This window comes from Lemur catta, chromosome 8 (genome assembly GCF_020740605.2).
Source record: "Lemur catta isolate mLemCat1 chromosome 8, mLemCat1.pri, whole genome shotgun sequence".
Classification (NCBI taxonomy): domain Eukaryota; kingdom Metazoa; phylum Chordata; class Mammalia; order Primates; family Lemuridae; genus Lemur; species Lemur catta.
In genome coordinates, this window is record NC_059135.1 from 70,258,018 (window position 1) to 70,285,090 (window position 27,073).

The 27,073-nt window shown below is 36.5% G+C and overlaps 1 protein-coding gene across 1 annotated transcript; it reads left to right on the forward strand.

Annotated features, from left to right (window-relative positions):
• Positions 1-22,717: 22,717 nt before the first annotated feature.
• On the forward strand, positions 22,718-23,558 carry LOC123643661 (anaphase-promoting complex subunit 13-like). Its single transcript, XM_045559300.1, has one exon. It carries the CDS (start codon positions 22,777-22,779, stop codon positions 22,999-23,001), a length of 225 nt encoding a protein of 74 aa, XP_045415256.1. The 5' UTR covers positions 22,718-22,776; the 3' UTR covers positions 23,002-23,558.
• Positions 23,559-27,073: the final 3,515 nt, after the last annotated feature.

Here is a 27,073-nt window from a genome sequence, read left to right on the forward strand (position 1 = left end):
AAAAATCTATAACACTGACGCAGATGGAAAGACTCCCCAAGTAAATCAGATGACTATCGCACCTCAAGGAGAAGCAGTAAGACTCATATCATTGCAATAGCAAGGTCAAACCCCAGCAATAATGTCAAGGTCATATTATGAGATAAGGGAAGAAATTATCACTAATTAAAATTACCAGATGGCAGAAAGCAGCATTAGTATCTGAAGCAGAAAAACTTGAACATCTTCTGGGAACCAGCCAAAGGGTGGGAGAGAACTTGAAAAGTGACTTCTGTTAGCACTAGAAGTCTTAGCCATAACCTCGGTTTGTCTTTCCTTCAACTGGGGTGTCCTGAGAGAAAACAGTTATAGGTCTAGACTGTGGTGGCTATTCTCCAAAGATAGGCTATCTTAGTCCATTTTCTGCTGCTATAACAAAATACTACAGGCTGGATAATGTATAAACAATAGAAGTTTATTTGGTTCATAGTTCTGGAGTCTAGGACGTCCAAGAACATGGCACCAGCTTCTGGTGAGGGTCATCCCATGGCAGAAGGTGGCAGGTGGAAGGCAGAAGTGCTTGCGAGAGCAAAAGTGGAAATCAGGTGCTGAACTTATCCTTTTATCAGGAGCCAACTCCCCTTGATAACTAACCCACTCTTGTGATAATGGCATTAATCCATTCATGAGGGCAGAGCCCTCATGACCTAATCACCTCTTAAAGGTCCCATCTCTCAACACTGCTGCATTGGGGATTAAGTTTCCACACATGAACTTTGGAGGACATATCCAAACCAGAGTAGTCTCCCAGAACTCATGCCTTTTGCATTCTCTCCACTTGAATTCTATTGGTTATCACAGAATCAATAGAATTCAGTGAAAGTGATTCTGCAGTTTCCAGTGCTAGGTCAGAAGAAGTCCTGCAGCTTCCACCTTGGTATCTTGGAACATTCACTCTAGGAAATGACAGCTACCATATAAGAACTCTGACTACCCAGAGACTTCCATGTTGTCATGAAGCCCAAGCTAGGTCCACGGAGAGGCCGTGTGGAGAGATAAGTCCAGGCAGCCCCCAGTTATTCAATCTTAGCTCAGGTACAAGACATGAGTGAAGAATCTGTCTTGTACACCAGTTGAGTCCTCAGATGGCTCCAGCCCCAGCCAACATCTGATTTCAACTGCATCAGAGATCCCAAGTTAGAATCACCCAGTTGAACCAACAAACTCACAGAATTGGGAGAGATAAAAGTAAGTTATTTTTTAAGTCATTGATTATTTAGGTAATCATCTACAGTGGCAGATAATTGAAACAGCCTTCACAACATGGGGTATGAAATTGTTTACAATAATATCTCTGAATGGCTATAGTCAGGTATCTTAGTCTGTTTGGGCTTCTATAACAAAATACCACAGGCTGGGTAGCTTATAAACAACAGAAATTTATTTCTCACAGTTCTGGAGGTTGGGGAGACCAAGATCAGAGTGCCATCATGGTCAGTTTCTAGGGTGGGCCCACTTTCTCATAGATGGCACCTTCTCACTGTGTTCTCATATGGTGGAAGGGGCTAGCTAGCTCTCTGATCTCTTTTACAAGGACACTAACACAATCATGAAGGCTCTGCTCTCACAATCAGATCAAAGGCCCTTGCCTCCTAATATCATCAGGTTGGGGTTAGGATTTCAGCAAATGAGTTTTGAGGGGACACAAACATTCAGACCATAGCACCAAGGAATATTCCAGATGGGATTGCAATAAAGTGGCATCTATGTTTTACCCAATGAGGGATCTAGTTTCTGCTTGGATGCCAATCATGAAGTTACTTTTCCCTCCAGAAGGAGCAAAAACTAACAAATAAACACCACTCCCATCAGCAATACACACAGAATGAAGATGCTGTTGGCCAGAAAACACAGGGCCCTCATTATTGACAGGCAAACAGAGTCATTCCTAGAAAGGTAAGTGACTTGTGGAAGATATTTTAGGAAAGCCTGGAAACTGAAACAAAGAGAAGCTGAAAAACCTTGCAAAAAGTAGTAAGAGTCTGACATAAGAATACCCTAGCGCAGACCATATTGGAATAGAAAAAGCAAAAGAGAGATGTAGGGCATAACACTGAGTTTAAGAGCTTAGACTTTAGAATCACAGATCTTGGTTGGATTCTTGTCACTGCCACTTCCCAGCCGTGTGATATTGAACTAGTAACTTAAATTTCTCTGAGTTTCCAATGGGAACTCTTAGTACCTAAATAGAAAACTATAAATGAGTATTATATGAGATGACAATGCAAAATGTTTATTATCATGCCTATAACATAAGTTTTTAACATAAAGTAGTGATTGTATTATACTCTAATTATTTGAGTTATTTTGTATATTTTTGCTTGGATAATATAAAAGCCTATTTATGGAAGGGTTTTTACTGAGCGTGGCTCTTGATATTCAAAATCAAGTTTTTAGAATTAAAAATAATCCACAAAAATAACTTTCTCTCTGATTCCCTTTCATGCATCCCAAAAATGTTTTGACCTTTAGACTATTACCTCTGTTAAGTATTTTAAAAGACTTCTTAAAAGTTGAAAGCCAGGAATCTCACTAATTGCTCTCTTTGGTCCCTACAGTGTGTTCTTGGTACTGTTTGAATGATACGGAAAGGGCAGGGGTAAATGAGATTTTCAAATATATGATTTAATATCAAAATATTTTTCTGCTGCAGGATTATAAAAGATTGTTTGATTTAAATGGGCTATTTTTATTGAAAAGAATGCAATAACGTGAAATTAGAACTGTCCTAGAAAATCCAATTGCATGGTCACTGTGGGTTGCATTATATATATGTAAACATGGAGGGAATTTACTATTTGGGAAAGGCCACCAGGGCCGGAGAAAGCTGTGTGGTCAGCACCTACTTACTGCCAGCACGTTGCTGTGCCAATAGACAGATGGGCCTTTGTGCTTTCTTTAAATTCCATAAAGCAATGTGTTTGCACGTGTCAGTGTCATCCCACCAACGACAAATCAATGGTTCTTAAATTTAGTGCTCAGAGGAATCATTCAGAAAGCTTCTTTAAAAATGCATTTTGTTAAAAAATGCAGACTCCTAAAATCTGTCTCTAAAGATCAAGTCAGGAGTGGGACACACTAAGCAGTTTAAATAGGCACCCAGATGATCCAAATTCAGGTGGTCCAAGGACCGCATCTTGAGAGACATTATCTCAGATCAGGGAAGGGAAACACCCCTTCACTTCGCTGCCTTGTTCCATACCCAGGGCTCCCCTTACTCAGCATCATCAATCACTACCTGCACATGGTTGGCAATGGTTCTATGGCTTGGGGGAGCTCACTCAGAGAGCCTACCTGCTGGGGCAAGTGGGTGTCCACCCACAATCTCCCATGCAGAATCAGCATCTCAACACCACCTGTGATTTAAGGATTTGCTTGGCATTTTGGCCATCTGGACACAAACACACACAGCAGGTAGTGATAGGACTGCCAACTAAATCGCCTATACAGCAGTGAGCTTTTGTTCAGCACTTGGCCAGCTTTTTTGCCTTGACAACGAGTTACCATATTTAGAGATCTGATTTTTTTCCCTATAGGAAAATACTGTCTATTAATTCTCTCTTTAAAAATTAGCTATCTGTGAAATATTCTTGTTGCTACCAAAATACCCTGAAAATTATACTGGCTTTATTTGAATAGAAGGTATAATAGGAAGATTGTATTTGTCTTTATTAACAAAAGCAGGACAGCTGAGCCATTGGTGACATATTATTGTTAAGATTTAGTGTTGCTGCCCTTGTTGTTATTGCTGCTAGCATTTTTTAAAGAGTCAAAACTTACTGGAACTATCTCATTTCTGAACATGTATAAAAACATGGGAAATACAGATTTTTCTCTTCATTTACAACAACAATAATTCCAAAGATACTCAAAAGGCTTTTTATTCTATTCTAAAAATGCTACATTTATAAACATTCATCTAGGTAGAACAGACAGTGAACACTCAAATGCATTGTGCTGACTCAAATTGGTTGTAATAATTGGAACCAGGAGAGTCTGTAAACAAAATATGGAACTGGAACACAATAGAAAATCTTAAAGGGCTTTGTCAAAATACAATAGTGCTTATTTCAAAGTGCCATGCTGGGAGAGGAATTATTTACAATCATGAGTTACAAGCAATGAGGTGAAACAAAATGGGAAAATGTAGAGAGACTATCTGACCTCCTAGTAGTGAGACTTATTTAATAGCGAGGTACATTCTGCCAAGAAAAAGAAATCCATATTAAATGAAGCATTGAAAACCAGCCTGGACAATGCTCTAGAAACTGTACCGCAAAATCTTCCCTAGACAACGGAGAAATGAAAGGACTAACCAAACTTAGTACACCCTCAGTTCTCTAGGGCCCCATTTCACCCCATTCCAGCATTCACCCCATTTCAACATGCTAGGACTGAATGTTCCTAAAAAAATCATTTTTTCCCATCCATAGTTCAACCCAGGAAACTATTAAACCCCAAACCCTGCACAAATGAGTTGTAAGACTGCTACAGTACACAGTGAAGGTGGAGGTGACAGAAGACACTTAAGTGATCTAGGCTGCATAGGCGGCCTGTAATGAATCTCTGGGCTGTGCCATTGTTAGATGCCACCTCATTTCCCCCTGTCTTCTCCCCTAGCTTTCCATAGTTTGGTCCACAATGTGCATTAGTCTTGTTTCAGTCCTTAGACAGAGTCAAATATCCTGCTCTCCCACTCCTTCTCTGACCCCAATCTTTTGGGACTTAACATTAAGTCCATTATTAAGTCTATATCTCGCCAGGGTTCCAGAGACTCAGTGACTATTGTTCCACCTATGGGTTCCTTGTCCAGCATCTGGGATCTCTGCTCACTATTTTTTATTGCTGTAAGTGGACAACCATAATCGTGCATGCATTATGCCTAAGTCCCCAGCAACAACAACTACCTTTGCTGGCACTTTCTACTGTCATCACTCATGGCCCCAGGGCTTTGTACTTACGGACTAAGGTGCTAAAAACAGGACTCTTCCCCCAATGTCTCCGAGGGCCCTTCTTAAAAGACAATGTACTATTTCTTTGCAAGAAGACCATCTTTCTACAAGAGTGAGGGTCTATTATGGTACTTTTATAAACATCTAGGTCCAAGTTTATTCAGATGGGTGAAATCTTGGTGGTCCATGGTTTTAGGTATATTTGTCCAATCTCTTCAATGCAAGTTTTCTTAGATTTGGGTACTTACTATCCAACAAATTCATTTCACTTCCTAATTTTATCTCATCTCCCTGCTCTGAGTTCACCTGGCCACCAAACAAATACTGGCTTAACAAAGTTCTTAAGGTAATATCAAGACCTCAGGTACATTTTGCTCAATATCTTTTATCCCATCAGGTCCTACCTTGTCTCCAGTCTTACAAGACTCTGCTCAGTTCTAACTTTGATTCATCCCTTTCTTGATTCTCCTTTTAATTTGTGGCTTTCTTCTCATTTGGAGGCCCCAAACCCACCTGTCTCTTACTGGCACTAAATCTCTCCCAGCTGTGTAGAGAGATTAACTGCCAAGCAGCACATAGTTTACAGCATAGAAATTTCCAAACAAGCATTCACATGCAAGAGATATTCAGTATGTCATATGCAAATTGGAGCCTTAGATGGGAGGAAAACATTCTCAAATAAACAAATTTAATTTAGGCCCAAGACATCTAATATGAACCTGAGCTTAATATAATTGGATTTGCAACCTAAGTGTCCATAAACAGATGAATAGAAAAAGAAAATGTGGCACATATATACAATGGAATAGTATTCAATCATAAAAAAGGATGAAATGCTGTCATTTGTAACAGCATGGATGAGACTGGAGGACATTATGTTAAGTGAAACAAGCCAGGCACACAAAGACAAATATCACATTTTCTCACTTGTACGTGGGAGCTAAAAAAGAACTGAACGTTGCCGGGTGTGGTGCCTCACGCCTGTAATCCTAGCACTCTGAGAGGCCAAGGAGAGAGGGTGACTTGAGCTCAGGAAGTCGAGACCCACCTGAGCAAGAGCAAGACCCCATCTCTACTAAAAATAGAAAAACTTAGCTGGTTGTCATGGAGCAAGCCTATAGTCCCAGCTACTCGGGAGGCTGAGGCAGGAGGATTGCTTGAGCCCAGGAGTTTGAGGTTGCAGTGAGCTATCATGACACCACTGCACTTTGGTCAGGGGCAACAGAGTGAGACTCTGTCTCAAAAAAAAAAAAAAAAAGAAAAGAAAGAACTGAACTCATGGAGATAGAGAGTAGAATGATGGTTACCAGAGGCTAGGAAGGGTATCTGGGAGGAGGGGATAAAGAGCAGTTGGTTACTGCATACAAAAATACACTTAGATAAAAAATAATAATAATAAAATCAAATTTAAAAAATAAAAAAGCAGAAGGAATAAGATCTAGTGTTTGGTAGTACAACAAGATGACTATAGTTAACAATAAGTTGTTGTATATTTCAAAATAAAAAAAGAGTAGAATTGGAATGTTCCTAACACAAAGCAATAATAAATACATAAGGTGATGGATACCCCAATTACCCTGATTGGGATTGTTACAAAATGTATGCTTGTATCAAAATTTCAAATATAGATATAAAGGACATTGAAAACCAAGAAGGGGAGGGTAGGAGGGAAGGTGTCAGATAAAATCTTGCCTATTGAGTACAATGAACACCATTCTGGTGACAGACTCACCAAAAGCCCTGACTTAAACATTATACAAGGTATCCGTGTAGCAAAAACATTTGTACCCCCATAATATTTTGAAATATTATTAAAAAAAGAAAAAATGTTCACATATACCCCATAAATATGTACAACTATTACATATCCATAATAATTAAAAATTTAAAAGTATATAATTTGGCCAGGCATGGTGGCCCACGCCTATAATCCCAGCACTTTGGGAGGCCAAGGAGAGAGGATAGCTTGAGCCCAGGAGTTTAAGGCTAGCCTGAGCAACATAGTGAGATCCTGTCTCTACAAAAATTAGAAAAATTAGCCAGGTGCTAGAAAAAGTAGCCAGGCATGATGGTGTGTGCCTATAGTACCAGCTACTCAGGAGGCTGAGGCCAGAGGATCGCTTGAGCCCAGGAATTTGAGGTTGCAGTGAGCTATGATGGTGCCACTGCACTCTAGCTGGGATGACTCTGTCTCAAACAAAAAAAAAAAAAAAGAGAGAGAGAGAGAGAATAAGTAGGAATAAACTGGGGGAAAAGGGAGGAGAAGAGGAGCGAACTGGGTAAAAAGGAAGGGAAACTTTTTTTGAGGAGAAGGAAAGAGGAGTTTATTAATTTGCTGGCAAATGAGGAGGTTGGCAGACTCCTGTCTCAAAGTACCAACATCCTCTTTCTGAGCAGAAGTACAGAGCTTTTAAAGGCTCTAATCAATCCCATCTTTGGCCAAGGTGATCTCGTGACCTCTGCCTGGATCAATCCCATCTTCAGCTAAGAAGGAAACATCCTATACAGAATAGCATAGTGAAACATTTCCTCCATCTGTTCCCTTCTCACCACATCCACCACTATTATCCTGGTACAACAAGCCAAGTTCATTCCCATATTCGGGTCTTTGGATTGTCTGTTTCCTTTGCCTGAATATTCCTTCTCTTGGTCTCTACGTGGTTGGATACCTTTTCATAAATCTCAACTGTAAGAAATCCCAACTCTCTGCCCATCCAATACATAGGAGCCAGTTAGTCATTTTTTCTCATATCAGCGTCAATTTATTCTCAGCATAGCAATGAACAAGGATCACTATCTGATATTTATTTTTGAGTTTGCCGTTTGTATTAGTTCTCCCATTCCATCCCTCTAGAATGTAAGCTCCATTCAGAGCAGAAACCTTGCCTGTCTTTTCATTGCTGTAACTTGAGCCTCTAAGAAACAAAGATATTCTGCAGTTGGAGGGAGCATGGGAGAATGCTGGAGGAACTGAAAGAAGGCTGGTGTGGCTGAAAGGTGGAAAGTGGGGGGGGAAGGTCAGTCTGGCTATAGATGGAAACTTGATTCAAGTAAGTAAGAGTGGAGGACAGAGCTCAATTAGGGAGATATACAATGGTGAGAGATGGTAACAGCACGAACTAGTAGGGTAGCAGTGGAAATGGTGAAAGGTAAATGGACTGAAGAAATACATAGGAAGTAAAACCATGCTTGGTGATGAATTATATGAGGGTAGTTATTTCATTTCTGCTTGTGTGACTGTCGGGATGGCAGTACCATTCACTAAGACAGAGAATATAGGGGAGGGCTGGGTTGGATAGAATTATTATAGAAGTTTGGTTTTAGGTATAATGAGTTAGTGGCCGTAGGATTTATGGGTCTGGGGTTGTGAAGAGAGGTATGGGTAGAAAAATAAATCAAAAGTAATCTAAAAAGTAGCAAATGTGTTGCACTCTACATGGTTGTGGAATCCAGAGGAGTGGTCTAGGATGAAGATATAAATATAGGTGCCTTTCCTGTATACATGGTCATTGAAGCCTTGGGCATGGGTGAGGTTGTCTAGAGACAGAACACAATATGCAAAGAGAAGAGTGCCTTGACCCAGCTTGAGGAGGTTGCAATGAGAAAGAGGTGGGAGCAAAGAGACTGACAAGGAGAAGCAAAAGAGGAATGAGGAAAAGCGGAGAGTCTTCCAAAAAACAGAGAGGATGGCCAAGTGTGTGTTAAAGATAAGAAATGCCCCATTGGCTTTAACATGCTGGTTGCGGTGACTTTAGCAAGAACTAGTCTCTGGAAGAATCTGTCTTACGTAAATGTTACCACAAGCACATAAAGCTACACAACGTTCCCTGAGACAGTATTTTAGTTAGCAAAAAAGAAAAAAATCTACCTGAAGGCTATTTAAATATCAATGGGGAATGCTTGTGTAGATTGTTATACACCCACATAGTGGAATACAATGCAGTCATTGAAAGTGAGGAAATCTATGCATGTGATATGGAAAGATGTTCAGATAAATAAATAAAGAGAAAAAGCCTGTTACAAATCAATATGGATAGCGTGATCCATTTTTGTAAAAACTGTAGAGATAGATTGATATAACTGGTATACAGGGAAAATTGAAAAGAATTTGTATGCACCCAATTTTTAAATGGACTGAAGGATCAGCACTCTCGAGAAAAACCCACTGTGGGATCATATTAATAGATACTTTTAACTTTTTGTGTGCCTCAGATTAACAAAGACTAGTCATGTGCTAAATCTCCTTTCACTTTGTGGTATAAAAACATAGTTTATAGGGTGGGCAAAGGCAATATATGTAACCTAAACATTTGTACCCCCGTAATATGCTGAAATAAAAAAAATTTAATTTAATTTAAAAAACTAAAAAAATAAAGTAAAATAAATTGACTAAATTTTAACAAAACAAAACCAAAAAAAGCATAGTTTATAAAAACCTAACTCAATACAAAAGCTGAATGTATAAAATAACTGCTCCCAGAAATGTCACACAAATGGATAATGTCACAACAGGCCAAGAAAGTTCAATTGGCACATTCACTAATTGGAACCTCTTTTGATGTACAAAACAATTATTTTATGATTTTAAGTCAAATGCCATCTCTACTCAAAATAATAACCTTCCTTAATACATACTCTTCTCATTTAAATTCCCATATTTTGTACATACTCATCAGATTTCTATGCTTAGTGAACACTTTTTTGGATTAATAGTTTTGTTTTTTTTATTAATTAGTAAGTTCTATTTTAAAGCAAGCAATGATAAAGAAAAATCCAGGATTCATGGACTTATTAATTTTACTTTACTTTGGCAGATATATAGTATGTGTATTTGTGTGTTTTGGAGGGATAAATACATACAAATATTTATTATATATCTATGACATTTGTGTATATATGAAAATAACATTTATTCTTCCCTCTTGGGGACTGCAGTATGTTAATATGTGCAAGCTGAGATTGTTTTAAAAAAATCTTTATATACATATTCTGCATAGTTATATATGGATTTATAAATTGATTAGTTTATATATTATTCACAAATGGAAGAATTCTTAGTATTTGTTTATTCATACAAAAATGGAATTATCTCACCACTTTAATATTTTTAGTCACTGAAGTTCACACCGTTTTATAAATATGTTGTTAAATACAATTTATAAAATCTAAACGATATGATATACAAGATATTTTAAGAAATTTCTTTTAACATTAATCATCTGAAGTTTAATTTTAATAAAAAGGAATAGTCACTAATAATATATTATTGTTACTGTTTTAATTAATATGATTCAAAAATCAGGATGAATATAGTACAGAACATTCTTAAAATTATAGGAAGGCATTTAACATACATAAAAAATGTTTTCCATAATAAGTTACATTTAGTCTCATAAATGGATCAAGTTTATAAAATGTATAAAACAGCCTTAATTGAAGTCTGCTAAATTTGCATACTTGTAATTTATGAGTGACTTATTAACTTGAGTCTCCCTCCACAGTTAAATTAAAGCATCTACAACCTGAAACGAACAGGAAGCAAGAAAGGACTTGGAGGGCAGAGAAGTTTTCAAATATTTTTTATTTATGTATAATTCATTAAGATTCCATCCTTCTCTGTCATATGACATTCATACTTTAGCTATAAATATAATTCATAATCATAATGTATGAAGCACCACAGAAACACATACAAACAGGAATTGGATTTTTAAAAAGACACAAAAGCAAGTATTCTTCTGATACTTCTAAGAATCATTTTGAATGTATGAATATATTTATTTTATTAGGTATCCTTACACTGTAGCTCTGCAAGCCGAACAATTACATCAAGCATGAAATTTCAAGCACACTTTTGTGAAACCCTAAAATGTTTAGGAACTCAACACTAAAGCCTAATTTTATTTTTATTTATTTATTTATTTATTTATTTATTTGGAGACAGAGTCTCGCTCTGTCACCCTGGGTGGAGTGTGCAGTGGCATCATTGTAGCTCATTATAACCTCAAACTCCTGGGCTCAAGTGAAGCTCTTGCCTCAGTTTCCCGAGTAGGTGGGACTACAGGCACATGCCACGAGGCCCGGCTAATTTTTCTATTTTTAGTAGAGACAAGGTCTTGCTTTTGCTTAGGTTGGCGTTGAACTCCTGAGCTCAAGTGATCCTCTGGCCTTGGCCTCCCAGAGTGCTAGGATTACAGGCACGAGCCACTGCATCTGGTCCCTGAAACCTAACTTTAAACATAAGCATTATATCCGTCTAGGTGAGTTGCTGAGTAGAAGTGCTATGAGATTTTTGGTTCATCATCCTGCTTTTAGACAGAGTCTATCTAATCATCCCAAAGACCTTAGATGCTATTTTATTTTTTAAGTATCTCGGTTATGATGATTTCACCCGTTGTAACCATTCCAGTATTTAGAATTCCTTTTTCTCAGGAAGCCCTTCTCTATGATAAACTAGGAAGAAACAGTAAAGGAGAACTAAAAAGACTTTGAAATATTCACTACTGCTTTTGAAAAAACAGATACTCTCTTACGAATTTCACTGTCCTAAGTCAATTAAGAGAGCGTCAGCTTGCATATGAAAATCAAAGTCTCCAGGACTGCACCTCAGGGACCGCACTTTCCTCCGTGAATGCGGATATTGGCTTGCAGTTGCTCCCAAGCTGAGTAGTCACCCCAAAGAGCTCTAGAGGAAAGAATCCTAAGGAAAGTTTGCTTCAAGTTTTCAGCCTAGCCCTTGGCTAGGCTTAGGCACCTGCCCTCTCACAGCTCTTCCCACCTCTTTTGGTCTCCCCTTTCCTGGCTACCTCATTACCATAAGAAACAAGGGAAAACACTCAGAAAGCATAATACATTATACAACTTTCATGCTCCTTTGTCTATTACTGCCCCCAGGTATGCCCCCAAGCTTTCTCCTTCCCTCTCTGCAGGCCTTTCCACTACCACCTAATGTACATTTACAAATCCCTAGAATTGGAAATGTTTCTAGGAGACCCTGTTCTATACCAGATAAACAAAGCCTAGCAAGCTCAATTATTATTCATTATCTTATTATGTCACCCCTCATTTCTATTTGCATTTTAAAAGAAACTTTCTTGAGATAAAATCTTATAAAAGCATCTAACCCTCTCAGTAAGCCAGGGGGAAGACAATTTTTCTCCAGAAAGTTAGGTCTCATTAATATTTGACTCATGGCAACGAGAAACTGAGGAATGTTTGTAAAAAGATACTGTCTGTGGAAAGTGCTAGTGTGTTGTTTATGCTAAGAAGAGCTGCCTGGTAAACTTTGTCTGCATTTTATTCTTTTTTAACTTCTGGTTTAGTGTTTAATTCCTGTTAGTTACCTAACAAACTGGCACACAATATGTTAAAGAAAGTAAAGTTAGTTATGTCATTCTCAGTGCTAAGAAACATAGATGCTGAAAATCTGACAAAGGAAACAGATGGTCCTCCAAAGACCCACCAAATCCCTATGTCTGTAGCCATGCCTTGTTTCCTGGATCCACATGTCTTATTGTTTGATGTAATTGATGACTTACAACATGAACACAATAGAAATGCCAGATTGATTCCTTCTGGAAGAAAAACCTACGGCATTCTCTCACATTCATGTTACTTGTTTATTATAATTCAGGATAGTCACATGAGAGGCTTCTGAGCTGTGGATCCGTAGTGTATTTGAGTTCTAGCTCCAGATTTACCACTAAAAAACCCAGGGCAAATCCTTTGATATTTCTTTTTTTCTAAATCAGTTAATAAATAAATTAATTTTTTAGAGATGAGGTCTTGCTTGTTGTGCCACTGAACTCCAGCTCGTTGCCTAGGCTGGAATGCAGTGGCATGATCATAGCTCACGGAAGCCTTGAACTCCTGGACTTAAGCCATCCTCCAGTCTCAGTCTCCCAAGTAGCTGGGATCACAGGTGTGAGCCACTGCACCTGGCCCACTTAATATTTCTTAATGCAGATTCTGATTCATTAGGTCTAGGGTGGGGCCTGAGATTCTACGTTTCTAACAAACCTGTCTGATGATGAAGCTGGTCCTCAGATCACCTTAAAGCAGCAAGGCCTTAGGCATGTAACTCATGTATAGATTACAGCAGTTGTACTTATTTTACAATGCAACTGCATGAGTAAAATAGTAGGTGAGAAAATGTTTGGAAAGTGAAAAACCATGTAAATGGGAAATTTTATCACTTAAGATATTAGTACTTCACTTTTGAAACAAACTTAATGTGAAAATCCAACTTTGCAAACTATATCAAATAAGAAATAATTTATGTTTTTTGATGATTATTTGCTTTATAAGTGATATCAGGATGACATTTCTTCAATTATTGAGGTCCCCTAATGTATTTAAGGTGATTCAACGTTTAAAAATTACATTTAATACATGGCTTCTCACAAGTATGATTACATAAAGCTCTGTATGCCAGTAATTCACTATAAACTTAACTGATATCTGCAGTCAGATTCTATTTAATACTAGATAATCATTCAATTTCTGTCTATCTGATCTAAAGTCTTAACTGAACTCAATTCAAAGAACTAATTTGACTATTTTCCCCACTGAATGGATGAGTGGCAGCTGCAGCACTTGGTGTAAGAAAAGAGCACAAATTTATGATTAGACTGAAAGAATTAACTGTATCCAGAGCAGTGAATTGTACTACACTAGAAATAATGAAGTCTATTATTTTAGAAAAGCAGAAAGGTTATAGTGACTCAGAAAGTCAATACTCTTTGTTCATTTGCAAAATTTCTTTATATCATTTTTAAGCCTGTACCTAGCCAAGCCAAAATTTGTTTAGAGATAGTCAAAATAAATAGTTCTAAATTGGTTGACCATATGAAGCCAAAATCCTTAGGTTGATGAAGACAATGAGAAGGAAAGCACTCAACACGTGTGTGCATGTGTATGTGTGTGTTAATGTGAGGACTGGTTTTTGCCAAGCACTATAGTTCTTACAAATTTACACTGAGCCAATGAATCTAAGAATAGAAGCAGTACATGGATCATTTAGGACTGCTGAGCGGTGAAACTGGAATAAAACCACAGACGTCTTAGATATTGAAGACCAGGAATTGGCATGAACCTTTATCTAAAAATTGTGCCATCCTTTAGAGTGATTTTGCAATGGGGCCACTGGACAGAAAAACAAAATTAAAGTGAAAGAAAAAACACAGTTCTTATGGCATTATTATATATTGAAGAAAAGAAGTGATTCCCACTAGTGGCAATTCAAAGAAGAAAAATATGCGCGTCTTTGCTGCCCTAATTGACCTGAATAGCAATAGGCTGGCACTTTCACCCTATTCCCCTTCCCAATAAGTAATTGATCAGTTGGAAACATTTTGTAAAACATGGCCTTTTCTCTTTCTGATGTTAATGATTCCTTGTTGATATAAATGTGGCATTGACTGTAAAGATATCTGTCAGATTCTATCTTTATACTTAGACATTTACAGGAACACAGCAAAGAACACTCTATATACTTTCTCAGTTTGTTGAGTGGTAAAACCAGGAACAAAGAAATGAGAGAAATCAGAGATTAGATGACCAGTGTAACGGCTTCAGTTGAATTCAGTTCAGGAACATTGTTAATCGCTTCAAAAGTATTTAGAAGAGTACTGGCCATAAATTATATTTGAGCTGTATTTGACTAGATATTAAAAACAGTTTGATGTATTTAACACATGCATGTTCATAGCAGCACTACTCACTGATAGCTGAAAGGGAAAAATGACCAAATATCTATCAATGGATAGATGAATGGATAAGCAAACTGTAGAATAGACATACCATGGAATATTGTTCAGCCATAAAAAGGAAAAAATTACTGATATATACTACAACATGAATGAATCCCAAAAACATGCTAAGTGAAAGAAGAGAGACAAAAAGTATTACATATTGTATGAGTCTATCTATAAGAAATATCCAGAGACAGAAATCATATTGGTGGTTAGCAGGGGCAGGGGAGGGGAGAATGAGGACTGATGGTTTAGTGGATATGGGGTTTCCTTCTACTGTGGGGAAAATGTTTTGGAACCAGATAGAGGTGGTGGTTTTACAATGCTATGAATGTACCAAATGCACTGAATTGTTCACTTTAAAATGATACTTTTATGTTATGTGAATTTTACCTCAGTAAAAGTAACAGTTTGAGAATGAACCAAAGCAAGTGTAATTAATTAACACCCAATGTCTAGTTAGCATAGTGCCAGGAGGACAGTAGGTATACAACAAACATTTGTTAAGCAATGAATTAATAATAAGACTAGAGTTCTCTTGCTACATGGTCTCTTTTCAGAAAGGCATCTTTCAGATTTTTGGATTATCCTCCTCCTTCCAGAAACAGTGGAATAGAAAGCAGTATTAAAATCATAGAAATCAGAAGAGGAAGAAATGTTAGATAACAATCTACCCTCATTATTTTACAGCTGAAAAAGCTGAAGCCTACAGATGTGACCAGCCTTAATTAGGCAACACAGCCAGTTAATCTCATCAGTAGGCAAAAATCTGAGGCTCCAGATTTCCAGCACTCTTTTTTTGCTATTCCTCACTGCTTCGACCATTGACCCAGGGTCCCTGGGAAGGGTGGAGCTTGGTGGAAGAGGAAAGAGTTGGCCAGACAATGACCAATGACCGTAATGAAGTTAGTTTACTCTTGTGGATCAGGACTTGGGCCATATTTGGGTGTGGAGGGAACACAGCTGTACTAAGAGGAGGAAAAACAAAGTGGGTGGTAAATAAATTATCAAAAGTATAAAATGCAAATATCCCAACTGTGGATGAAATTCTATTCCCAAGAAGCAAATATCTACAATTATACTTCTTTTTTCATAAATGAAGTTATTTAGCTTGAAAGGAGAAAGATGGAGGTAGGTACCATTTAAAGCCAAGAGAAATAAATACACATGCCCCTCATATAAATTTATTAAATTATTTGAAAATTTATACAATTTTAAGATAAAGGTCTATTCAGAGGATGTTTGGCTAACAGTAGTGCTTATAGTTTCACCTTCTGTAATAACATGGTTTACTTGAAGTGAGTTTTTAAAAATTTCTCCACAAAGAGATTACTTTAAAATTTCAGTTTTTAAAAATCCATCATAAGGGTGGCTGTAAGCAGTGGCTCATGCTTGTAATTCCAGGACTTTGGGAGGCTGAGGTGGGAGGTTCGCTTGAGGCTAGGAGTTCAAGAACAGCCTGAGTAACGTAGTGAGACCCCATCTCTACAAAAAAAAAAAAAAATTAGCTAGGCGTGGTGGCATGCACCTGTAGTCCCAGCTACATGGGAGACTGAGGCAGGAAGGATTGTTTGAGCCCAGGAGTTTGAGATTACAGCAAGCTATGATCATGCCACTGCACTCCAGCCCAGGCAACACAGGAAGTCCCTGTCTCCAAAAAAAAAAAAAAAAAATTCATCAGAAGGAAGTTTTTCCTATAGACAGTTCAGTGGCAAGAGATTGTAAGTTATCATTAAAAAGAATACTAGAGAATTTCTTCTTTTTTTTTAATGCAAAAAAAGAAAAAAAGAAAAAAGAAATGTGAACCGAGCTTTTAAATTGCCTCTGTGTGTGTGTATGTTTTAAAGTTCAGAGCTGATGGATATGCGCCAAGGACTGTAATACTAAGAACTGGATTACAGCCAAGTGCCTTTGGTTTTGGAGAAGGCAAGCACGAGCCAGAGAATGCTCTCAGTATTGGTGGGAGGTTATTTGAAGCTGAGGGGGTCAGCATATTTGATGCCCAGGAGCAGAAAGAAACAATGGTTCTCTGATAATTAGGATAGTAATCCCAGCAGGGGAGCCCATCATCTTTGTTTCTTGTAGACAGAAGTGTCTCCAGGCTATGGCTTAGTCTTCCAAGGACTTTAACTTTGAGGAATCATGATATCTTTGTCAGTGTGTTTCAAGCAGACCCTGCGTGCTTACTTAGCAAACTCCTTCTTCCATAAACGGACATTGTAGAAGATGAAATTCTGGGACGTGATCATTGTTCAAGGGATCTTATAAACCACAGCAGCCAAAACACTGCAAAATCACTAAGATGAATGTACCTTTCTCATCAGTATTCTTATGAATGTTTAAATCTCCTTTTTGTCCTTCCTTTCTGTTTTGCTATCTTTATTTCTCTTTTTTATACACTGTCAATTGATTGTATTTTCTATTTCCTTGAACCCTTCTTTCCTATCCATTCTCACAATTAGAATACCTTTTTGGGCCTGATCCTTTAAACGTACATACAATACTTCTTATCCTGGCAGTTTCTAACCTTAAACATCAAAATCAAAGCTAAAGTCTCACTTTCAAAATTCTTTGGTTGTTTTTATCCCCTCCACAACTCAGAGGACAGATTTGAGCTTTCCCTAGGACCTAATGCCTACAGTGTTTTTTCCTTTATTTCTATCATTTGTAGTGCTGTCTCAGTGACCTTATTTATTGACCTGACCCTCCAACATCCTCTCTTTCTAACTGAGAAAAATTCGACAGTTTTTACTATTAAAGATTCCTTAGACAGTGACTGTAAAACTCGGATTTTAGTGATTTACATATACTCCTAATTTAGTGGTATTATTTGAATTAACCTATTTCTAACGTTTAATTTACTTCCTATGTCTGCAAATTTAGCTCTGATACAGAGCCAGTCTCCTTCTTTGCTGAGAAAACTACATTAGAATACATTGATATCTTTGAGCAGCTACTTATGTCTAGGCTTTGCTCATTCCAGAATTTCCTTGGTAGTTCAGCTCTGGGCCAGAAATCTCTAGTGGGGTAAGCTAAGTTCTCTATTGCAGATGCTTTTCTGACTCACAATAAACAACAAAATGTTGGGTGGAAAGATGCCATGACAGCAGAAACAAATGTTAGTGAGAAATACTGGAAAAGCAGCCTCTTATAGACAAAAAGTTAAGGAAACAATGAACAGTAAGATGAGAAACATCACAGACTCATTGCCCTTAGAGGTTGCTGGACTTTGCACAAGCTTTACATTGAGGCCTAGATGTGTGGGGAGGCCCTTAATAAGCTCAGGGAAATACTTGGGGCCTTTTTCAGCCAAAACCTTCAGACATGAGTATTCCAAGGAAGAATGATAAAAACACTGCAGATTTGCAGAAATTCTTTTCTAACAAGACATCAAATTAGTCTAATATACATTATAGACAAGGACAGGTTGCAAAGAGGACTAAAAAGCCTAGAGAAGTAAACTGAGTTGACAAAAGCAAGTCAGTAGCCAAGATGGAACTGAAAATTTTAGGTCTTTATTTATTTTAGAGAGTTGCCAATTATTTGATGAATGTAGGAAGTGTAGACTACCAATAAACTGTCCCATTTCCCCTAGATCATCTTAACTAATGATTGAGGCCTTAAGCTATGTACATAAAATTATGTATTGGCTAGACACAGATTCAGAACAAATACAACCAACGTGTGACAGTTAATTTTATATGTCAACTTGACTGGATTAGAGGACACCCAGATAGCTGGTAAAATGTTATCTGGGTGTGTCTGTGAGAGTCCTTCCAGAATTTGAATCCATAGACTGAGTAAAGGAGATACGCCCTTCCTAGTGTGGTCAAGCATCATCCAAACCATTGAGGGCCCAAATGGAACACAAAGGCAGAGGAAGGGCAAATATATCCTCTCTTTTTGAGCTGGGACATCCATCTTCTCTGGCTGTCAGACATTGGTTCTTGAGCCTTTGAACTTGGATTGAATTACACCACTAGCTTTCCTGCTTCTCCCCTTGCGGATGGCAGATTGTGGGGCTTCTCACCCTCCATAATTGTGTGAACAAATTCCTACAATAAATCTCCCTTATAAAGGTTGACCATCCCTAATCTGAAAATCCAAAATCAAAAATCCTCCAAAATCTGAAACTTTTTGAGTGCTGACATAATGCCACAAGTGGAAAATTCCATACCTGACCTCATGTGACAGGTCGCAGTCAAAATTCACTCAAACCTTTGGCCATGCTCGGTGGCTCACACCTGTAATGCCAGCACTTTGGGAGGCCAAGGTGAGAGGATCACTTGAGGCCAGGAGTTCAAGACCAGCCTGGGCAACATAGCAAGACCCCCATCTCTATGAAAAAAAGAAAGAAAAAGACAAAATAGCTGGATGTGGTGGTGAATACCTTTCTGCTACTTGGGAACCTAAGGCAGGAGGATCACTTGAGCCTAGGGCGTTGAGGTTGCAGTGAGCTATAATTGTGCCACTGCACTCCAGCTTGGGTGACAGAGAGAAACCCTGTCTCAGAACAAAACAAACCAAACAAAACTTTGTTCCATGTACAAAACTGTTTGAAATATTGTAACAAATTACCTTCAAGCTATGTTTACAGATGTTTATGAAACATAAATGAATTTTGTCTGTAGACCTGGATCCCATCCCTAAGATATCTCATTATGTACATGCAAATCTTCCAAAATCCAAAAAGATCCAAAATTTGAAAGACTTCTGGCCGCAAGCATTTCAGGCAATGAAATCTCAACCTGTATATCTATCTATCTATCTATATGCTACTGGTTCTCTTTCTCTGGAGAACCCTGAGCAATACAGAAGTCAATGTTTATTCTCTGCAGGACAAGGAAAAAAGGATACAAATTTCATAATAATTAAAAAGATTTTTATAAAAATATAATTACATTAAAAAGAGTTAAAAGCTTATAAAGCATAAGAGCCTATTTATATTTAAAAATAAATATATCATAGTGTCTGTCTAATCTTTGTTAATATATACAGTTGGCCCTTTATATCTGTGGGTTCTGCATGCATGAAGTCAACCAACTGTGATGGAAAATATTTGGAAAAAAATTGCATCTGTACTGAACATGTACAGATTTTTTATCAGTATTCCCTAAACAATACAGCATAACAACTATTTACATAGCATTTACATTGTATTAGGTATTATAAGTAATCTAGAGATGGTTTAAAGTATACAGGAGGATGTGCATAGGTCATATGCAAATACTATGCCATTTTATATATGGGATTTGAGCAGATTTTTATATCTGTGGGAGGTCCTGGAACCAATCCCCCATGGATGCTGAGGAATGACTGTAATTTTATGCAGAGTATCACACAGTTTGTTGAAGCCAAGGGAATCCTATGTGTTTTTGATACTTATTTAACTTTTAAGTTAAATATTCTCCCAATTATAGTGCCAGCAAATGTATAATGAAAACGACAACATTATATGGATTACTCTAAGAGGCTAATAGTGGAAAAGAACTGAAACTTAAGATAATAATAACATTTACAGAGGAGAGAATGAGACACATGTCATTATGTAAATGTATAACATAAAATAATCTTTCCTTAATTAACATAAATTGCAGACTGAGCAAATTACTAATTCAGTGTAAATGAGCTGGCTGTATAACTGGTTACTTGGCATTCAGTTATTTTGCACATGTTTAATTCCATTTTATTTTTAGTTGAGAATAAAAAGCATGAAATTAGATATTTTTAAACAAATCCTTTGGGAAACAATTGGCTTCTCAGAAATTATAATGAAAAGGTGAAATAGCCATAAATGAAAGATAGAATGCTAAGTAGGTGCCAGTTATTCAAGATTTTCATTGCCTAGAATGAGTTCATGTCTTCTGCAATATGTAATAATATTTTTCATGAAAATTTCTCTTGCTTAATCACACTTCCAATTATTAGATGAACTCAATCTCCCTTTCATTGACTGGGAAATTATTTACTATTTTATCACACTTTTAGTGGTTGCCATAATTACTACAACATGCATTTGTGATTTATCAAAATTTGATGTTTATAAGTACTTTTGCCCTCTTTCCAGAAAATGTTAGAATCTTAGACTACTTTAACAATATTTATTTCCCCCTTAATTAATATATTGTTGTTCTGTATTTTCTCCATATTTTAAAGACAAAAAGTCATTATTATTACTGTTTATTCAGTAAATACTCCATTTAGATTTATGCAAACATTTTAATTTCATGATTTTCACTCCTCTCAACATCTTCAACTGAGATCATTTTTTTCCTACCTAAAAAATACTCTACGGTATTCCCTTTGGTGTAGATGTGTAAGTGACTAATTTGCTCACTTTTTGTCTGAATATGTCTTTATTTCCCCTTCATTATTGAAGAATACTTCACTGCATATAGATTTCTACTTTGGTCATTATTTTTTTTTCAGTCCCTTGAAGTTACCATACCACTGTCTTCTGGCTTCCATTGTTTCTGTTTAGAGATTAGCTGTTGGATATTAGTCTAATTATTGCTCCTTCAAAAATAATCTGTCTTTTTCCCCTCTGGCTGCTTCTCCCCCACCCCCACACCTGGTTTTCAATATTTTCTACTTATACTTTCATAAATTTTACCATGATGGGACTACATGTCAATTTCTTTCATTTTATCCTATTTAGGATTTTTAGGGATTCTTGAATTTTTTTTTTTTTTGAGACAGAGTCTTGCTCTTTTGTCCTGGCTAGAGTGCAGTGGCATCATCACAGCTCACTGCAGTCTCAAACTCCTGACCTCAAGCAATCCTCCCACCTCAGCCTCCCAGAGTGCTAGAATTACAGGCATGAGCTACCCAGCTGGGATTCTTGAATTTTTAACTTATTTTTCATCAGTTTTTTTGATAATTCTCAGCTATTATCTCTTCAGATATTGCCTCTCCCTAGTCTCTCTCCTATTTTTCTGGGACTTCAACCATATGTTGTTTTTTCACACTTTAACCTCTGTGGCTCTTAGCATTTATTCTTTATTTTCCATGCTTTTGTCTTTTTGTGCTTTGTTCTCAATAGTTTCTTTTACTCAAATGTGTCTAACCTAAGATTTAATTTCAACTACTCATTTTTCACTTATAGATTAAATTTGGTAAGACTTTCAAGTCTGTTATTTTCTATAGTTCCAAAACCTCTCAATCTTATCTTTTATCTTCTTGAACATGGTAAACATACTTATTCTAAAGTCTATTTCTGATCATTCTAATAGACCTTAAGAGCCTGTTTCTGTTGTTTATTGTTTCTGCTATTAAATAGTTCTCAATTGTATTGTCATGTCTCCTTGGGTACCTGGTTAATTTTTATTGTGTGCTGGACATTGTATCTGAAAATGTTTATGGAAATAATCTGATGGCTAGGATAATATTATTCTACTGCATAGTGTATTTATGTTCCTTCAAGCAGGGAAGACACTGAGACACTAGCACTTATGAATAAACATAATCAAATTCTGGGGATTGAGATGACATGAAACATAGTTCCTGTGAGGACTGATCTATTTCCTGTTCACCAGTGTTTCCAGGGTTCAGCCCTTTGGGGTTAATGGGAAGTGGTTTACCATGATTACTCCCCCCTTGCAGGTCTTGGAATCCAACTTTTACCATTCTCCCTCCATGAGGCTATTAAAAGTACTGCTCAGACTCTTGGTTTCTCTTCTTTACTTGGCAAATGTCTCCAGGGAAAAAGTCACTATAAATCGGAAGCTTACCTTTCTGGATTTTCATCTCCTCCTACATATTGGCATGAAAGTCTTATTTTATTTGATCTTTGATGTCGTCAAGCAATTTTTTTTTAAGTTTAGTTTGGTTTGCTTTGGTATTCATGTTGTCCTCAGCAGAAGAAATGGTCCAAATTACTTGACTCCTAATTCCCGGAGGTAGAAGTTGATCTAGTTGCTAGGCATTTTAAATGCCATCAGCTAAAGATAAATACAGGTGCCAAGGGCATGGTCAGAGGAGGTGGGTGCTGTGGTGGGCCAGGCACGATCTGACAAAATCAAAGCTGCAGGAAAATGATCAGTGAGGTACAGAGAGATGGAAGGATCTTGGATTTGATTGACAATGCTTGGCAAGAAGACAAGCTACCTTATGAAGATGTTGTGATGCCACTGAATGAGCTTCCCGAACCTGAACAAGCCAACGGTGGCACTACAGAATCTGTCAAAGAGCAAGAAATGAAGTGGACAGACTTAGCCTTGCAGTACCTCCATGAGAATGCTCCCCCAGTTGGAAACTGACACGTGGCTCCTTTCTTATGGATGCATTTTTATAAAATACATAGATACAAAATGTTTTCTTTTAGTCCTCTAATTCAAATCTTTGAGTAGTAAATCAACACTCAAAAATGTATAACCAGTTAGTTTACAGTAGCAAAGTGTGATCTGAAAATATTCACCAGAATGAGAAACTAAGATTTCTCAGTAATGTACAATATTTGACTCTTTAAACCTAAAACTCTTCATTCAGTAGCTTGTTTAAACGTGATTGGTTAAACATTTGCCTTTAACTCTGATTTCGCTTTACTGTCAAAGTTTAACACCTCCCACCTACTTATATGTGTCCTGTGACACAGGTGATTGAAGATAGGAGAAGAAAAGGCAAAGAGGAAGCCAGACAGAAGGAGAATTATTAACTTCTCATACCCCCACTTTGAGAAGCATTCTGAGTGGATTTAGCCTGTAGATGTTATGGATCTATAGATATCCCATTCACTGATTACTGGGATTCCTAAGATTCTCCATGGTATTTTCAAACTTTTGTAAATTTACAGATTAAAAAGTTATCTGACAGTTAAAAATAAATAAATAAAGATAAATACATAAGTTTTAGAGACTGCTAACCATCATCTCATCTCCAATCTAACACACTTCCCAGGAGACTCCCAATTACTCAGGAATGCAAGCCAATTGAAGACAAATCAAGGACTTTGGCTCTGCTCTAGAATGGACAAATTGGAAATAGAATATCAGTTCTCATGATCACTGTGAAATTGGATATTCTACAGTCTGTGCATACTTATATATACACACACATATACACATGTATATGTAGGTATGTGTGTGTATATATATGTGAATGGCATCCTTTAAGCTAAAATTTGCCTCTAGCAAACACTTTGCGTAGGTGTTTGCCTCACATATTGGTTACTAAGTTTATGGAGTCTTCATCTCTAAAAATCTTAAATAGGAGAGATTTGCATCTATTCAAATGGTTTTAGGAGGAGTCTTGCCTGAGAGGTAAAAGGAAATGAAAAGAATTTTAAAAATCCTTTCTTAAAGGATTTACTTTAAAAAAAAGACTTTAAAAATAGAGAGAATTTTGTTTCTGAATGTTCAGTGTTTCTGAATGTGAAGGCTACATATTTATTGTAAAGATGTCTATTCTTTTCAATTAATGTGTAGATCTAATATAATTAAATATAATTTAAAAATAATTGCAATTACGTCACAATAGATTAAGGGAAGTTTCTATTTAAAGAAATATTCAAGCTAATATAAGACAAAGGAATGATAAAATTAATATATTACCATTCACATTCATCAGGAACTAAAGGATCTATTTATTGAGCATCAATGGCTGCTTATATCCCAATAAAAGAATTAATCAGATATGGGTCGTCTCTTGGTAGAACTATACAATGCCACCCATGAAGAAGTCTAGCTAAAAAATATAGAACCTGAATCTTATTAAGTCTCCAATCAAAATACTAGTTTATAGGATACAAATGACATTGTTCAAGTTAACAATCTCAGAGAGAACTTTTTTTTTTTCTGAAAAATTATACATTTAATCCCAGAGAAGGGTTCTGATCCTGCTTGGGTCATGTACCTATAACTTCAACCAATTTCTTGGAACAAGGGGTAAAAGCGCTGTAATTGGTAGTTGACCTTCATGTGTGCATTCCTACAGCCAGTACTGGTGGTGGCAAAATGATTGGAAGCTACATCAGAACTTGGTGGAAAGTGGAAGAACAGTTCCTTAAAGAATATAAGGAAGAAAACATGAGATATGTACCACAAACAATATGGTGGAGACACAGGAATTTTTTTACAAATAATACTTCATTATATGTGAAAGTAGGGAAAGAGAGAATTATTCAATGGATTATCTGGGATAGTTGCTTAGCAGTTTGAAAAAAAAATATTACTTCTGACACAGCACCAAAATGAACTCTGGGGACCAGAGTTAATAGTGGAAACCATTAAACCAAAATAATCTGAAAGGAAATATTTCTTAATATTTTTCTGAACTCTCAATAGGAAATTTTTAAAAACCCAGAAAACATTGTGTTCTTTTCTTCTCTTAAATTATTTAAAAGCTATTACATAATTGTATATATGTGTGTATATATATTTTTTGTAAGTGTATATGTAAAATGTATAAATATAATGCATATTTAATTGTATGCATATATGTAAAGTGTGTGTGTAAAATATATCATGAGGTCTATAACATATAAAAATGTAATATACTTGCCAATATTCCTTATGGCAAAAAATCCTCTATTAAAAACTAGAAAACTATATCCAGCAGCATATAAAAAGGATTATAAACCATGACCAAGAGGGATTTATCCCAGGAATGCAAAGTTGGTTCAACATGTGAAAATCAGTCATATAGTACACCATATAAATAGAATAAATGGAAAAAACACACCATCATCTCAATAAACACAGAAAAATAATTTCACAAAATCCAATGCCATTTCATGATTAAAAACATCCAACAAACTAGTAGAAGGAAATTTCCTTAACCTTATAAGGGCATTTATAAAAAATCCATAGCTAGTATACTTAATGGTGAAAGACTAGATGCTTTTCCCATAAGATTAATAACAAGGCAAGGTTATTCACTCTAGCCACTTTTATTCAACATTGTACTGAAGATTCTAAACAGGGCAGATGGGAAAAAAATGAAACTAACTCTATTTTCAAATGACAAGATATTGCATATAGAAAGTCATTTAAATTTCACTAAAAAACTATTAGATCTAATAAATGAATTCAGCAAGTTTTCAGAATATAACACCAATATACAAAAATCAATTGTATTTCTTTACACTTTCAATAAACAATCTGAAAATGAAATTAAGAAAACCATTTCATTACAACAGCATCAAAAAGAATAAAGTACTTAGGAATGAATTTAATAAAAAGAAATGAAAACCTTATATTCTGAAAACTACAAAACTTTTTGAAAGAAATTAAAGAAGATTTAAATAAATGGAAAGACACCCCATATTCATTGATCAGGAAACTTAACATTGTTAAGATGGTGCTATGGTTTGGATGTTCTTTGTTCCCTCTAAGATGCATTTTGAAATTTGATCTCAAAAGTGGCAGTGTTGAGAGGTGGGGCCTAGGGGAAGGTGTTTGGGTCCTGGGGACAGATCCCTCATGAAAAGATTAATGCCCTCCCTTGGGTGTGAGTGAATTCTCACTCTCCCAGAAATGAATTAGTTCCCACAGAGCAGGCTGTTAAAAAGGGTTTGGCTTCCTTGGTTTCTTTCTTGCTTCATCTCTTGCCATGTGATCTCTTTATATACACCTGCTCCCCTTTCTAAACTTTCTGCCATAAGTTGAAGCAGCATGAGGCCCTCACCAGATCAGCTGTACAATCTTAAACTTTCCAGCCACCAGAATCTTTTCTTTATAATCTACCCAGTATTCTGTTATAGCAACACTAACGAGACTAAGACAAATAGGAATAATCTCCAAATTGATCTACAGATTTAACACAGTTACTCTCAGAATCTAATCTGGTATTTTTTAAGAAATTAACAAACTGATCCTAAAATTTGTATGGAAACTCAAGGGACCCAGAACAGCTAAAACAATCTTGAAAACTAACAAAGTTGGAAGACTCAATTCCTAATTTCAAAACTTACTACAAAGCAACAATAATCAAGAAAATGTGGTGCTGGCATAAGGAAAGACATATATGTCAATGGAATAAAATTGAGAATATACTCTAAACCCTCACATTTACAGTTAATTGATATCCTTCAAGGATGACAAAACAGCTTAATGGGGAAAGAGTAGTCTTTTCAACAATGTTGGAAAAACTGTATAGCCACAGACAAAAGAATGATTCTGGACCCCTACCTCACACCATATACAAAATTAACTCAAAATGGGTCAAATACCTAAATATAAGGCCACAATTATGAAATGTAAGAGCTAAAATTGTTCTAATCATAGATGAAAAGATAGGAATAAATCTTCATCTTCAGCAGTTTTCTTAGATATGACACCAAAAGTGTGAGCCACAACAACAAAAATAGATAAATTGGATTTCCTCAAAATTAAA